The sequence below is a fragment of the Leptinotarsa decemlineata genome, unplaced genomic scaffold (genome assembly GCF_025532065.1).
Source record: "Leptinotarsa decemlineata unplaced genomic scaffold, Ldec_3_MD MMD2_tig00026294_RagTag_RagTag, whole genome shotgun sequence".
Lineage (NCBI taxonomy): Eukaryota > Metazoa > Arthropoda > Insecta > Coleoptera > Chrysomelidae > Leptinotarsa > Leptinotarsa decemlineata.
In genome coordinates this window covers 10,869,848-10,886,643 of record NW_027412674.1, presented here as the reverse complement: position 1 = coordinate 10,886,643, position 16,796 = coordinate 10,869,848, and the positions used below count along the sequence as shown (strand labels likewise).

General features: G+C 31.8%; 2 protein-coding genes across 2 annotated transcripts in view; one reads left to right on the top strand and one right to left on the bottom strand.

The window, feature by feature from the left end:
• The window catches only part of LOC111515458 (G-protein coupled receptor dmsr-1), a 380,603-nt gene that overhangs the window by 192,504 nt on the left and 171,303 nt on the right, over window positions 1–16,796 (top strand). The gene's annotated exons all lie outside the window — the stretch shown is intronic.
• The window catches only part of LOC111515781 (UDP-glucosyltransferase 2), a 35,963-nt gene continuing 30,655 nt past the window's right edge, over window positions 11,489–16,796 (bottom strand). Inside the window, exons 3-4 of the mRNA XM_023171984.2 lie at window positions 16,095–16,314; window positions 11,489–11,964 (exon numbers count right to left, since the gene is read on the bottom strand). Of these exons, the coding sequence (XP_023027752.2) occupies window positions 11,682–11,964; window positions 16,095–16,314 (503 nt within the window). The 3' untranslated portion in view covers window positions 11,489–11,681. The remainder of the gene's footprint in view (window positions 11,965–16,094; window positions 16,315–16,796) is intronic.

Below are 16,796 nucleotides of genomic sequence, written 5' to 3'. Positions count from 1 at the left end.
AATAATAGGATGTCACAATTTTACTGAGAATATTGTTCGTTCATCAATAAGTCAAAAGTTTTTCGCCGACTTTGATGATATATTTATATATATATATATATATATATATATATATATATATATATATATATATATATATATATATATATATACAAAGAGAGATTTTATCGAGTGGGTATGATATAATAATCAAAAATGAAACAATCAGTGGACACAACACTTCAAAAGTGGGGCAAACCGCGGACACGTGTTTCTGGCTATTGGCCTCATCAGCGCGGTGCAGCCAAGTGTAAAGATGGGCAACACTTGTTTGCCGAAAGCAGGAAACAACACATATGCACGGAGTCAATAACAGGAGCCAACCGCACTTTTGTGGTTCCGATTGGAAGACGTAGATTTCCCAGGCTACATCTAACATGACCACGTAGGCAGTATCTTTATTTAGTTGGGAAACTAATTCATTTACACTAGTAAATAAAATATCTGTGATTATATATATATATATATATATATATATATATATATATATATATATATATATATATATATATATATATATATATATACAAAACTTGGGAATTTCTTTGGGTGAACAGCAGAACGGAAGTGTACTCTTATAACACAAGTTATTCCAATATTTCGATAAAATTTATTATCATCTTCAGGGAAAAGCTACAAATGTTTTATGGTGATAATACAATATGAAAAAGTTTTTTTTATTTTAATAATGATATAAAAAATTTTTATACAACTTACTGTTAGTGAGGTTGGCCGTGTCGAAAAGAATGTTATATCTAAACAATTGAAACATGTCAATACAATAAAATAGTCATCAAGTTAAAAGAGGTAGACACCTCACTGGATACAAAGAAGAATAATGAATTAAAACTTTTAATAAAAATCGTTATTTGTTTTAAAATTATGGGAATACCGGTAAACGCCATGTGCATTCAGAAACAAGAGAGAAAGGCACAAGACAGTTGACATATTGAAAATGACAGTTGTCATGTCATTATATTATAAAGGTGTGTTAGTTTGTAAATGATAACAATCTGGAACACAAAGGGAACTGATTATGGAACAAGTGTGATCAGAGACATCTGCTGTTCTGTAAGTAAATAAATGAGAGAAAATCCACAAAATCAAATATATTAATTAATTAACAAAATCCTCCGTGGTCTTGAGGAATGGAATGAAGAAAATATTTAATCAAAATAAAACCCTGCCTTAGGGAGGTTGGAAGTTTTGTTGAAACAAAATCAAATATTATGAATTTATATTGGAGAAGAGAACCCAGAATTATTGTTCATTTGGAAATTATGTAAATTTTTATCAATGTCTAATAAGAAGGCATAGATTCCACTGAGATGATCAATGTCAGACCTTTTATTAAGGCAGTTATCTGATTGTAATATGAAAGACATTTCCAAAAACAATCTTTTAGATGTATTTCTTTCAGTTGATAAAATTTTTGCTGAATTAAAGTTCATGTTATGACCTTCTTTGTAAACATGATTGCTGAGAGCACATCTCTCAGGATGTAATCTACTGTCACTCTTATGTGACGAGATTCTGTCTTTTAGTAATCTTGACGTTTGACCAATATATTCACTACTACAATTTAGACAAGGAATGGAATAAATTAGATTAGACTGAAGGTTGATGGGAGTTTTATCTTTAAGTTTAGAAAATAGTTTATTAATGGTGAAAATGGTTCTAAAGGCTATTTTTACATTTAAATCTTTGAAAATTCTGCATAGCTTTGGTGTCATATCGCTTATGTATGGTAAAGAGGAGAATAATATAGGAACTGGAGGTGGATCAGTCCCAATTGTGACATTGTCAGACACTAAAGGATTTTCATCCAACTGGTTATTATTATTGACTTGCACGTCCATGGTAGACGTGCTAAATAAGATCTTCTTAAGTAGAGGATCTGGGTAGGAATTATTAATGAATAATTGGAAAAGTATATTTAATTTTTTTTTATGAAAAGAGGGATCGGAAATCTGCAGAATGCGATTCTTCATTTGTTTGACCAAATTAATTTTCGTTGACTGCTTGTGGTATGACCAATAGTTCAAGAACCTCCCAGAACTGATAGGTTTGCGATACCAATCTATGCGTAGAGTGTTATCTGGTGTTCTGATAACTTTTGTATCAAGGAAGGGAACCCATTGTTCGTTGTTCTCAGTTTCGATGGTAAACTGTATGTGAGGGTCATAACTGTTGAAGATGTCCACAATCTCAGATATTCCATCTTGAGGAAGGGATAATATAATGTCATCGACATATTTTTTTATGAAGAAAAGATTAAAGGGAAGTACCTGTAAGACCAAATCTAGCAGGTCATCCATGACATATGCTGCTAAAATGGGGCTGATCTTAGCTCCCATTGGAGTACCAAAAGTTTGTTTATAAATTTTACTATTAAATGAAAAATAAGTATTATTAAAAAGGAAAGTTATGAGTTATAAAGACGATTTCCTCCAACTCATAACTTTCCTTTTTAATAATACTTATTTTTCATTTAATAGTAAAATTTATAAACAAACTTTTGGTACTCCAATGGGAGCTAAGATCAGCCCCATTTTAGCAGCATATGTCATGGATGACCTGCTAGATTTGGTCTCACAGGTACTTCCCTTTAATCTTTTCTTCATAAAAAAATATGTCGATGACATTATATTATCCCTTCCTCAAGATGGAATATCTGAGATTGTGGACATCTTCAACAGTTATGACCCTCACATACAGTTTACCATCGAAACTGAGAACAACGAACAATGGGTTCCCTTCCTTGATACAAAAGTTATCAGAACACCAGATAACACTCTACGCATAGATTGGTATCGCAAACCTATCAGTTCTGGGAGGTTCTTGAACTATTGGTCATACCACAAGCAGTCAACGAAAATTAATTTGGTCAAACAAATGAAGAATCGCATTCTGCAGATTTCCGATCCCTCTTTTCATAAAAAAAATTTAAATATACTTTTCCAATTATTCATTGATAATTCCTACCCAGATCCTCTACTTAAGAAGATCTTATTTTGCACGTCTACCATGGACGTGCAAGTCAATAATAATAACCAGTTGGATGAAAATCCTTTAGTGTCTGACAATGTCACAATTGGGACTGATCCACCTCCAGTTCCTATATTATTCTCCTCTTTACCATACATAAGCGATATGACACCAAAGCTATGCAGAATTTTCAAAGATTTAAATGTAAAAATAGCCTTTAGAACCATTTTCACCATTAATAAACTATTTTCTAAACTTAAAGATAAAACTCCCATCAACCTTCAGTCTAATCTAATTTATTCCATTCCTTGTCTAAATTGTAGTAGTGAATATATTGGTCAAACGTCAAGATTACTAAAAGACAGAATCTCGTCACATAAGAGTGACAGTAGATTACATCCTGAGAGATGTGCTCTCAGCAATCATGTTTACAAAGAAGGTCATAACATGAACTTTAATTCAGCAAAAATTTTATCAACTGAAAGAAATACATCTAAAAGATTGTTTTTGGAAATGTCTTTCATATTACAATCAGATAACTGCCTTAATAAAAGGTCTGACATTGATCATCTCAGTGGAATCTATGCCTTCTTATTAGACATTGATAAAAATTTACATAATTTCCAAATGAACAATAATTCTGGGTTCTCTTCTCCAATATAAATTCATAATATTTGATTTTGTTTCAACAAAACTTCCAACCTCCCTAAGGCAGGGTTTTATTTTGATTAAATATTTTCTTCATTCCATTCCTCAAGACCACGGAGGATTTTGTTAATTAATTAATATATTTGATTTTGTGGATTTTCTCTCATTTATTTACTTACAGAACAGCAGATGTCTCTGATCACACTTGTTCCATAATCAGTTCCCTTTGTGTTCCAGATTGTTATCATTTACAAACTAACACACCTTTATAATATAATGACATGACAACTGTCATTTTCAATATGTCAACTGTCTTGTGCCTCTCTCTCTTGTTTCTGAATGCACATGGCGTTTACCGGTATTCCCATAATTTTAAAACAAATAACGATTTTTATTAAAAGTTTTAATTCATTATTCTTCTTTGTATCCAGTGAGGTGTCTACCTCTTTTAACTTGATGACTATTTTATTGTATTGACATGTTTCAATTGTTTAGATATAACATTCTTTTCGACACGGCCAACCTCACTAACAGTAAGTTGTATAAAAAATTTTTATATCATTATTAAAATAAAAAAAACTTTTTCATATTGTATTATCACCATAAAACATTATTTGTAGCTTTTCCCTGAAGATGATAATAAATTTTATCGAAATATTGGAATAACTTGTGTTATAAAAGTACACTTCCGTTCTGCTGTTCACCCAAAGAAATTCCCAAGTTTTGTTCTTAACTAGTCAGCAAAGACTGTCCTTCAACTATATATATATATATATATATATATATATATATATATATATATTTATATATATATATATATATATATATATATATATATATATATATATATATATATATTTATATATATATATATATATATATATATATATATATATATATTTATATATATATATATATATATATATATATATATATATATATATATATATATATATATATAAATATATATATATATATATATATATATATATATATATATATATATATATATATATATATAAATATATATATATATATACAGTGTGACCCATTTAAAATGGAACCACCCCTGTAGAATGTGCATTTTTCAATCAATCTCATTTTTTTTTATTGAAATATTAAGCATGAAAAACTGTATCTTGACACTAACTTTCACAATTTTAGTTTCATTTCCAAGGCACTCTATGGTTTTTTTTGTTTGTCAAAAACGGCAAAAGTTTATTAGGCAATTTTTGTTTTCAAATTTGACTACACCACTGGATTCGTAGTCGTTATAAATCAAAACTGTCAAATTTTCATTAAAAAATATTTGTTAACAACGAAGTTACAACAACTTCAATTTTGGAAACAAAGTATTTGTTTGTAATTTTTATTCAGATTATAGACATATTTGAGATCTGACAACACTGTCATCACCAAGTAGAACACCAGTGAATTTGTACAGTGAAAATCCGAAGTCAACAGCTCAATGCGTTCTACAGTTATAACTCCTGAAAATATGGTAATGTGAGAGATTTGTGGTGCAAGCGTTTTGTAATAAAAATCTGACTACGCCACTGGATTTGTGGATAATATTCCCTTAAAATCATTCATTTGAGTGTAGGTTACGAGAAGTGAAAATTAAAATAAAAATTGAATAATTGAATAACAGAAAATTAAAAGTTCATTTTCAAGTTACGCAGTAGTAGACCAAGTTCAGAATCTCATGTCATGGGATCTCCCAATTGCGCTTTTACCAAATCTTGATAGAATCTTGAAGTATTAATGGTCATACTTGTAAGCTTTTTGGAAGTTTCCCAATAATAAATAATAGTACTTTTGTAACAGCGCACCTGGAAAATCACATTTTATGAGATTCTGAACTTACTCTACCTTCTTCTATAGCTGATGAAAACAAAATGTATACAAACAAGTTTCAAAGTATTTATTCAACAATTAATTGCCATTAAGAAAAAACTGATACTAAAATAAACATTGATTTAAAACTATACATTCAAATTTTTGTGGCTTCTACCAAACCTCCATTAAGTTCAATACATTTATCGTATCTCTTCCGAATATTGTTTACACTATTTCTTATTTGTTGAACTGTAATTTCGGCACAAGCTTGTCGTATCCTTTGCATGAGTTCAGCTCGATTCGTTGGTCTTGTTCTGTATACTTTTTGTGTCAGAATACCCCACAGAAAAAAGTCTAATATTGTTAGATCAGGCGATCTAGGTGGCCATTCAATTAAGTCACTACCTCGTCCTATCCAATGATTTGGAAACTGGTTATTTAGCCACTCTTTAACAATCCTCGAATTGTGCACGGAACAGCCGTCGAGCTGAAAATATAAATTTACTTGTTCCGCAAGAGGCATTCCATCTATTTCGTACGATAATTGGTTATTTAGAAATTCCAAAAAATTTTGCCCGTTTATGTTTCCATCAAAAAAATATGGACCTATTATTCTATTTTGTACTATACCACACCAAACGTTAACTTTTTCGGAATATTGACTTTTACAATTTATGATCCAGTGCGGATTTTCCGTAGCCCAATACCGAGCATTTTGCGATGAAACTACCCCATTGGTGCTGAAAGAAGCTTCATCACTAAACATTATGCAGTTTAAAAAATTTCTTGTATTCAGGTACTCGCCTTGTGCCCACAAACAAAATTCCATACGTTTCACTTCATCACCTGCCTTTAAAGAGTGAAGAAATTTAGGTTTAAATGCTCTCATTTTGTTTTGTTTAAGACATCGTCGAATAGTTTCTCTCGGTAAGTTTAAATCCAAACTGGCGACTCGTAAACTTCTGTTTGGGTGGTTTCTAAAATAATCTAAAACAGCACCTTCGTTTAAATTTCTTCTTCGGTGATTATTTTTTAAAATATGTTTGCTGACTGCACCGGTTTCTTTAAATGTTTTGTTAATTTTACTGACGGTGCTTCTGTCAATGGGAAGTCGATTTGGATGTCTGTGATTAAATATCCTAGCTGCTTCTCTTTCACTATGATAATTGTCCCCAGAAATTCTCACAATTTCAATTCTTTCTTCTAATGATAATTGCAAAGCCATTATTAAATGCACGTAACTAACAACTATTATTTTATTTATGATTAACTGTCAAAATCACAGCCTACTGTTGATTTATTATAAAACCTTTGCATAATGAGTTCAGCTTCCTCAAATTATTGATATCTCCTATAAAAGATTGTTTTAGCTGAGTTATGAAGAATTTACAGGGAACAATTTTTGTCCTGCTCTCTGTTTTGTTATTGAATAAATGATTTCCATGCTTTAAATCAATTTGATTTTAGCGGCTATGCGGAAGAATGTACTAAGTACTGCATAACTTGAAAATGAATTTTTAATTTTCTGTTATTCTAGAATACACTTCTCGTAACCTACACTCAAATGAATAATTTTAAGGGATTATTATCCACAAATCCAGTGGCGTAGTCAGATTTTTATTACAAAACGCTTGCACCACAAATCTCTCACATTACCATATTTTCAGGAGTTATAACTGTAGAACGCATTGAGCTGTTGACTTCGGATTTTCACTGTACAAATTAACTGGTGTTCTACTTGGTGATGACAGTGTTGTCAGATCTCAAATATGTCTATAATCTGAATAAAAATTACAAACAAATACTTTGTTTCCAAAATTGAAGTTGTTGTAACTTCGTTGTTAACAAATATTTTTTAATGAAAATTTGACAGTTTTGATTTATAACGACTACGAATCCAGTGGTGTAGTCAAATTTGAAAACAAAAATTGCCTAATAAACTTTTGCCGTTTTTGACAAACAAAAAAAACCATAGAGTGCCTTGGAAATGAAACTAAAATTGTGAAAGTTAGTGTCAAGATACAGTTTTTCATGCTTAATATTTCAATAAAAAAAAATTGAGATTGATTGAAAAATGCACATTCTACAGGGGTGGTTCCATTTTAAATGGGTCACACTGTATATATATATATATATATATATATATATATATATATATATATATATATATATATATATATATATATATATATATATATATATATATATAAATAATCACTCTCTCTAATTGTGGCGTCATCATTGTCCTCGGTCTAGAAGGATATCCAGCCTGTTTAATGGAAGATCCAGTTTCGCGCAGTCTAACGAGTAATCTGGTGAAAGATCTTTCTGCTAGAATATCTCTGTTAGGATATCTTTCTCGACTGAGTCCGGCAATGTATGGCGAGATTTGTAGGTGAAAATTGATCGTCCGGCCTTGCGTTTCGAACCACCGGTTCGCACAACGAAGGATTAAGTGAGTAGAGCAAACCACCAACGTCAACCCATCAGGCTACCGTCCCACCTTACTCACCTTGCAATGTTCTGGCACCATGTGCAGCTTCGCTGATGTCACCGTTATTATATATGAATCAGAATCGTGAAATGACTTAAAGAAAAAAGTAGAACACGCAGTGATCATCTTCAAAGAGGAAGATTAAAACTAAAAACTAACGCGAGCTAACGCTATTTATGCTATATAGATATCCCATACAGGTAAACCATCCAGGCGTACCACCCATACAGGTATACCTACCTAAATTAATTTTACAATTTTGCCATATCCATTGTTATACAATATACGGCGTGACTCACGGTCGATGGTAGGTTAGACGTTTCTGGAAAACGCAAAGCATGATTCTTCTGAAAATTTCACCCCCCACATTTCCTTACCTGTTCTATCGATCTAAAATATTTTCAGCATTGCGGCGTTGCCACTTCTATCAAAAAGTCCTAGCAATTTTTTTTTTTAATGGAACACCCCGTATATTAATACATTTTTGGAATCGCTCTAGTATTTTAATACTTTTTTGTTGATAATGTCATATACCTATCTCTATCTGTTTTCGAGATAAAAAAAAAGTGCTAAATATGGTCCAAAACATAGCCTTAATTGAAATTAAGTATCTACATCAGTACTCTCAATTCATGAAAAGTTCATATTTTGATGATAGTTTGGACAAACTCGAAATAATCAAATAACACCAATAAATCGACCACGTGGCGTGCCAAAATTATTATTATTTCCATTGTGCATAAAAGTAGTCAAAAGTTCATTTTTTCAAATAAAACACCCTGTATATTACTCGGAAAATTGAAAGATGATGAAAAATGCTTCAAGATGATATATCATGTCCCTATACCTAAATCGTCAAGTTTTCTCAATAAAGTCGCTTCTTCTAGAAACATTATTTTTTTTTAGAATTTCGATTTAGGAAGCAGTGGAATTATCAAGCTTATAGCAGTTCGGTTACTTTTATAAGTAATTTACAAAGAGTTATCGACGGTGTTTCGAAAAGTAAGTGAAAAGTAAGATTTTGTGGACTAAAACATGTGAAAGTACAGACAATACCAGAATAGGATGATTCAAAATAACAAAATTGTAAACAAAATATCAAATTTTCACAATAAATGCTGAAAATGTTGTCCATTACATTCTAAACACTTTGAAATGGTTTTTTGTACGCGACACTGTGGTTGCTTTTTTAAATTCCTGGGGATCCAGATCTTCAATACTCCGCACTATCCGCCGTCGCAATTCTTCTTTGGTAGGCACTGGAGTACTGTGTACCCTTTCTTTTAAAGCACCCCATGAAAAAAGTCAAGTGGCGTGAGATCGGGTGATCTCGGTGGCCAATCCCACGGCCCTAAACGCCTAAACCAACGATCGTCGAAGAGTTTGTCAAGTTTCCTGGAAACTTCCTGGGTGGAATGAGCTAGCGCTCCGTCCAGTTGAAACCACGAATTCCTATATTCCTCTAAAGGCAAATTTTCAAGAAAATCGGTTACAGTCGTCCTTAATATTCGGAGATATCTCTCTGCATTCAGTGTGTCTTCATAAATGAAAAAGCCAATTTTATTGTTCAGAATACAGAAAACATTCAGGTCAAATTTTTCTTGAAAACCCTTTTTTTTGTAACATGAGGATTACGATCAGCCCAAAAATGTTTATTCCTTCTATTGAAAATACCATCCCTCGTAAATTTTGATTTGTCGCTCCAAATTATTTTTGACAAAAATTCCCGATCTTCCTGTGTATGAATCAAAAGGGATTCACAAAAATGCATTCTACGTTCCAAGTCTTCTGCTTTTAGAGCTTGAACTTTGGTAAATTTATACGGATGCATTCTGTGATTTTTCAAAATTCGTTGAACTGAAGCATGTGATACACCTAAATCTTTTTCTGCACAGCGAATAGAAGCTTCTGGATATGCATAAAAATATGTCAAAACGTTAACAGTATTGTCCTCATTCGAAGTAACAGGTTTTGGTAATGTTGAAGGCGCTTTTAACATGGAGCCATAGTTAAGGAAATTATTTTGTAATCTTACAAACTTCCTCTCGTTCATTGGTGTTAATTCAGAATACATTTGGTTGAATTTTTTACAAGTTCTGGTAATGATTTTATCACACTGTCCGTGTATAATAAATAATTTCATAAGAACTTCGTTTGAATAATTAATATTTGCATTCATTTTTGGCGATTTCTTGAAACACCGTCAATAACCATTTATCAATTACTTATAAAAGTAACCGAACTGCTATAAGCTTGATAATTCCACTACCTAAATCCAAATTCTAAAAAACAGAATGTTTCTAGAAGAAGCGACTTTATTGAGAAAATTTGACGATTTATGTATAGGGACATGATGTATCACCTCGAAACATTTTTCACCAAGTAATATACAGGGGGTTTCATTTGAAAAAATGAACTTTTGACTACTTTTATGCACAATGTAATTAATAGTAATTTTAGCACGCCTCGTAAGATATGGAGTCGATTTATTGATGTTATTTGAATATTCCGAGTTTGTCCAAACTATCTTCAAAATATCAACTTTTCATGAATTGAGAGTACTGATGTACTTAATTACAATTAAGGCTATGTTTTGGACCATATTTTGCACAATTTATTTTTTATCTCGAAAACAGATAGAGATAGGTATAGGACATTATTAACAGAAAAGTATTAAAATACCAGAGTGATTCCAAAAATATATTAATATACGGGGTGTTCCATTTAAAAAAATAAAGTTGCTAGGACTTTTTGATGGAAGTGGCAACTTCCATCAAATTTCCGCAATGCTGAAAATATTTTAGATCGATAGAACAGGTAAGGAAATGTAAGAGGTGAAATTTTCAGAAAAATCATGTTTTGCGTTTTCCAGAAACATCTAACCTGCCGTGAGTCACGCTGTATAATATGAGGTAATAAGCTTGAGGTCAGTTCAGAAGATGCTCGAAATGATTGCCTTGAACCTCTTGACATATGAACAGCCTATCCCATATTTCACGCTGAACATTTTCGAACACAGTAACGTCAATATCTTTACTAATATACATTACTCTCTGCCGTATTGCCAATATTGCAGCAGGTTCAGTTGCGTACACCTTTTGCTTCAAAAAAGCCCCATAAAAAAGTCCGAAGGTGTCAAATCTGACGAGCGTGCTGGCCATTCTGTAGGACCTCGACGGCCAATCCAACGATCGGTTGTAGTATCCAAGTAATTTCCGAGTAGTATCCAAATCAATTTCACTTTATATTGATGATTGTATTATTCATGTAACTTTCACCTTTTTATGCATGTACAAGTTTTCCTTTTTTTCTTTTCTTTTCTCCTTGCTTTGCATCTTTTATATTAAAAAACTAATCAATATAGTTTGTTATATGATTTTCACTATAAAAGCAGCAATCATTGTTTATTAGCACTGAAATTTTCTCCTTTAGCGAAATTCATTTCTTCAGTGACTTGTTTTAGCGGAATACCTCAGAATGTAAAATATTTTGAATTTTATTTTTTTGTTTTGTACAATTTTTTTATATTCAATGTCGCTAATAAACATTATTATTATTATTGTATGTTCCAATTTCTGAAGTATGATACAGGCACTGCTCCAGACACCTGCTCAGATACTCATTACATATTGTGGAGATGAATCTGCTGATGAATCTCAGACGGAAAAGCACATTATTTATTTTTCTTCAAATTGCTAACACGATGCATGCTGTTTGAAAATATTTTCTTCATTACGAAGGAAACGACTAGGAAGATAGCTATCAGACATAGAGAAACAAATGATAAGATATCGATAAGGTATCTTTGAGACCATTCCAGTTCTAAAGCAGCTGATTTGAGATGAGGAGCTCCACGATACCGTATGACATAATCTATCCAGAACACTGCTTCTTCGAGAGGTGGCATCGGCCGATCGTGCATGATTTGTGACCGAAGTTTCGCATTCCGTCTGTATCTGAAATCAAACATAGGCACATTATTCTTCAGATATATGCATTTTCAAAAAATTTTCCAACACTATTAAGTTTGTCGCCCACTTGTCCGGCACAGCAACCACAGCCCGTCCCGTCAAAATACGAATAGGATTGGAACAATGAAAATGAATGGATAACCGCCCAGTTCTCCGATCCTGTCCGGCAAATAACGGTACGTGCTGTGACGGACCAGCCAGCGCTTCACTATAACTTGTCCAAACGTGCCTGGGAAGTTTCTGTCTCTCTCTGTTTTGCTATTCCATCAGTTGACAGTACAGTGTCAGACGGTACCTAAAAAAATGGACGAGGAAAAATTTAGTTGGTTGTTAAGACATGCTGTAGAATATCTAGAAGTTCTGAAACATTCGGAAACAATGAAAAAATTTCTCCCCGTCTTCTTTCAGGGCATTGAAAAGATGATGAAACTCTCCCAGATTTGCCCCTTTTGATTAATGGGATGGACCCACATCCTTCTTATACATTCAATAATGCGGCCACTATAATGACGAACTCTTCGTCAGAACTGCTAGTGATAGACATGTTTCTGTCACCGCTCGATGTCAACTGAAATTCCCTTTTCGAATTAACAACACTTTCAGTATGCTGGTTGTAACTGGACAAGAGACCGTTGCTACTACAATAGTCTAGTTCACATGTACTTTTTTTTGTAACGTTTTTCAGCCCTGTCCAAAAATTACGACCAAGGTGTCATCCGATTCGTATTTTTGCCTAGAGAGTGTAAGGGAAGGTCCGAAAACGCGCCGATAAAAATTACAAAAGTTATAAACAATTAAGTGAAAAAAATGGGGCTTTAGTTTTTTTTTAATATCTCGGAAAATTTTCAAAATTTTGGAAATTTGAAAAAAGATTTGAAAAGATCAATGAATTTGCGTTGAAAAAGTCTTGACTCCCGAAACTGTATCTCGATTATTTATAATTGTTACAGAGCCCTGAAAATATAGCCAAAAGCGGGTAGTCTGGCTTCCGCACGCCTTTCGTCACTCTGACATAAAAACAAAAAAAAATTATTTAAACATATTAAATGTAAATATTAAGAAATGAAATAATTCATGTAATGTTGGGATACATTAATGAACAATAATCCGTAGTCGAAAAATGTTTATCCCAATTTTAACGTTAATTATAAATTTGTTAATTGATAACTTTTTCTGAATTGAAAGTTGATATAAAAATCCCTATAATTATTAAACTAAAACCCTGGCATTTTTTCCTTTGGTGAAATTATCCTTGATAGGCAAAACAATAGATTACCTTTGCCAAAATAAAAAAATTGTTATTTTCTATTTTTTTCATTGACAATTGAAAATTATAATTTTATAGAAAATACATTACAAAACTTTTTTCTGAATTTTTTATTGTTTCAATGTCTCATGGCTAAAAACTAATTGATAATTTTTTTTTAATTTCTACAGCTATTGTTAATAAATTTATTATAAACAAATGCATTGTTTATAAGCAATTCAAAAATTTTTTTTTGCATTATGTTAATTGAAAAAAATTATGATTTTTAATTAACAATCGTTTTTTGCAACTGAATAATAAATTTAAGGAACCGTTTTTTTTTAAATCATAAATTCTATTGTTCTTTAAGGTTTTGAAAAAACCTTTTTTTAATTCTTTTTTTAATTGTTTATTTAAAAAAAATTGACCTTCGTTCTATAATAGAAGTAACTATGTGTTTTTTTAATTCATTCTATTTTTTATGAAACTTTTAATATTGTGATACCTTGATACTTGTCTTTTTCATTCGCTCCTTCGCTTTTATAATTATAATAACTTTAAAACTATTGCAGTTATGACAAATATGCTTCAAGTCTTTTTTGTTCATTATGAATTTTATAACAATTTTAGCCTCCTACTGAAGTTGTAGTCCTATTATTTATTCAATTATTGATCGTTATTCATTGAAAAAAGAAAAATTTCAAGTTTTCAGGGAATTTACTAAATCAAAAACATACTGAGAGTTATTTTTAAAATTTGTTGAATTATGTTTAGTACAGTTAAAAGTTTTTTTATAATTTTTATTATTTTTTTGTAATCTTCTAGATCGTTTTAGTGGCGGTGGTTTCTTCTGTATTTTCTTGTCGTGATGTTCCTTGAACCTCCTCCTCTTCGACTTCTTCAAGTATCGGTTCTCAGTATTCTTGAACTCCTACTGGAAAATCTCAATAATCATTGAGGTCGTCTTCATTTCCATCGGGATTACTATCGATAGCATTTAATCGACCGATCATGATATCAGTATCATCATTGTCATCATCAAGTGATGGCCTTGTACTGTTAGAATATGTTTCACCTTTACAAATTTTTGCATAAAGATGAGCAAGGAAGCCCAGCTTTTTTACATCCACATCGATTATTACACTCTTTTATGCAGGCACAATTAACCAGCTCAAGTAAGTCGTCAGGCGCCAGTTTTTCCGTTGTTTTTATCGGCAGGAACATTGTTTCAGATTTGATCCAACCCCAATCTTTCGGATTCAAATTATAATTACCAATCCAAAACTGAACTTGGTAATACATCCTAAATGAGTGTAAATGTGTTGCTATTGTTGTTGGAGGTGAACTTGCTAAGTTGATCGCAGTCTTTGATTTCGCAATCATACTTAAAAATCGAGAAACACGACACTGGCCTGATGTTGAATTAGTATCGAATTGACCGTACAAGGCCAGCATAATTCGCTCTCCAGCTACTTCGATATCTTTACGAGAGGCATTGTAGAAGACTTCCACGTATTGCATCAGCTGAGGATTTTCATCTATAATATCCAGCAATTGGTAATAATTTCATAATGAACAAAAAAGGTATCACAATATCAAAAGTTTTATAAAAAAAAATAAATTGAAAAAAAACACACATAGTTACTTTCATTATAGAACAAAGTATTGAAAAAAAATTTTGTTTATGACAACATTTTTTTAAATAAACAATTAAAAAAAGAATAAAGTTTTTTCAAAACCTCAAAGAACAATAGAATTTATAATTAAAAAAAAAACGGTTCCTTAATTTTAATATTCAGTTGCAAAAAACGATTAATAATCAACGAACGCATTTTTTAGCAACAGAGAAATTTTTTTAAAAAACCATTTTTTTTCTAAAAATCATGATTTTTCTCAATTAACATAATGCAAAAAAAAATTTCGAATTGCTAATAAACAATGTATTTGTTTATAATAAATTCATTAACAATAACTGTAGAAAATTTGAAAAAAATATTCTTAATCAGTTTTTAGCCATGAGACTTCGAAACAATAGAAAAAAAAATTTGTAATATATTTTTTATGAAATTATAATTTTCAGTTGTCAATAAAAAAATAGAAAATAACATTTTTTTTATTTTGGCAAAGGTAATCTATTTTTTTGCCTATTGAGGATAATTTCATCAAAGGAAAAAGATACCAAGATTTTAGTTTAATAATTATAGGGATTTTTATATTAACTTTCAATTCAGAAAAAGTCATTAATTAACAAATTTATAATTAACGTTAAAAATGGAATAAAAATGTTTTGACTACGAATTATTGTTTATTGATGTATCCCAACATTACATGAATTTTTTTATTCCTCAATATTCACATTTAATATGTTTAAATATTTTTTTTTGTTTTTATGTCAGAGTGACGAAAGGCGCGCGGAAGCCAGACTACCCGCTTTTGGCTCTATTTTCAGGGCTCTGTAAAAATTATAAATAATCGAGATACAGTTCCGAGGGTCGGAACTTTTTCCACGCAAATTCATTGATCTTTTCGAATCTTTTTTCAAATTTCCGAAATTTTGAAAATTTTCCGAGATATTAAGAAAAAACTAAAGCCTCCTTTTTTTTCACTCAATTGTTTATAACTTTTGTAATTTTCATCGGCGCGTTTTCGGACCTTTCGTCAAACTTTCTAGGCAAAAACACGAATCGAATGACAAGAATGAGCGCGTAATTTTTGGACAGGGCTGAAAAATGTCACCAAAAAAAGCTAAATCGAGTACATGTGAACCAGACTACAAGTCGCCATCAGGCGACGGACAGCGCTGTGGTGTGCTGTGCCGGACAAGTAGGCGACAAGCTTTATAGCTAGAGATGAGGAAAAACTAACTCACTTTTTATCATTCAGTATTTGATGCAAGGCGGTCCCAAACGTTTCCTCGGTGAGATCCTGTAAACTCAGTTTGATGGCCATGTTTCTCCTCACAACTTCTTCAATGTTTTTATTTTGATCCCAAAATGTTGGAAGCCCAAGAATTGGCACACCGAAATAGACTGCTTCTATAGTACCCAAGAGGCCACCGTGGCCAATGAAAGCCACAGTATTTGGATGCGCTGAAACATTCGTAAGAGTGTTTTGATCATGTACTCAGAATCACACATTTTTATTCATTGCATTCATGTTTCAATGACATGTATCGTTGTTTCGTCATATATTTCGCCAGTGGTATTCGGCTAGTTCATGTCAGAGTTGTCAAAGTTTGAAAGTCTCTGTAGGAAGACCCTGTATAGTGAACATACCATTCATTATTTCAGTGTGGTAGATCGAAATTGCGCGATTTGGTAACAATACCTGTTCACAATGGAAGCTGTAGTAGCATAGATAGAAATCTATTTTCCATCCTCAGTACGATACGAGGTTTGGTTTCCCCAGTTTTCTAAGAATCCCACAGATGGCGTATTCTTGAGGAGATGTCATCTCCACTCCACATGACTTTTTGTAAAAATGAATAAGTGTCATGTGAAATGAAATTCACAAGACAAGGTTGAAAACTGTTGCTGAAATTCATAGAAGTAATACATGTCAGTACAAAAAA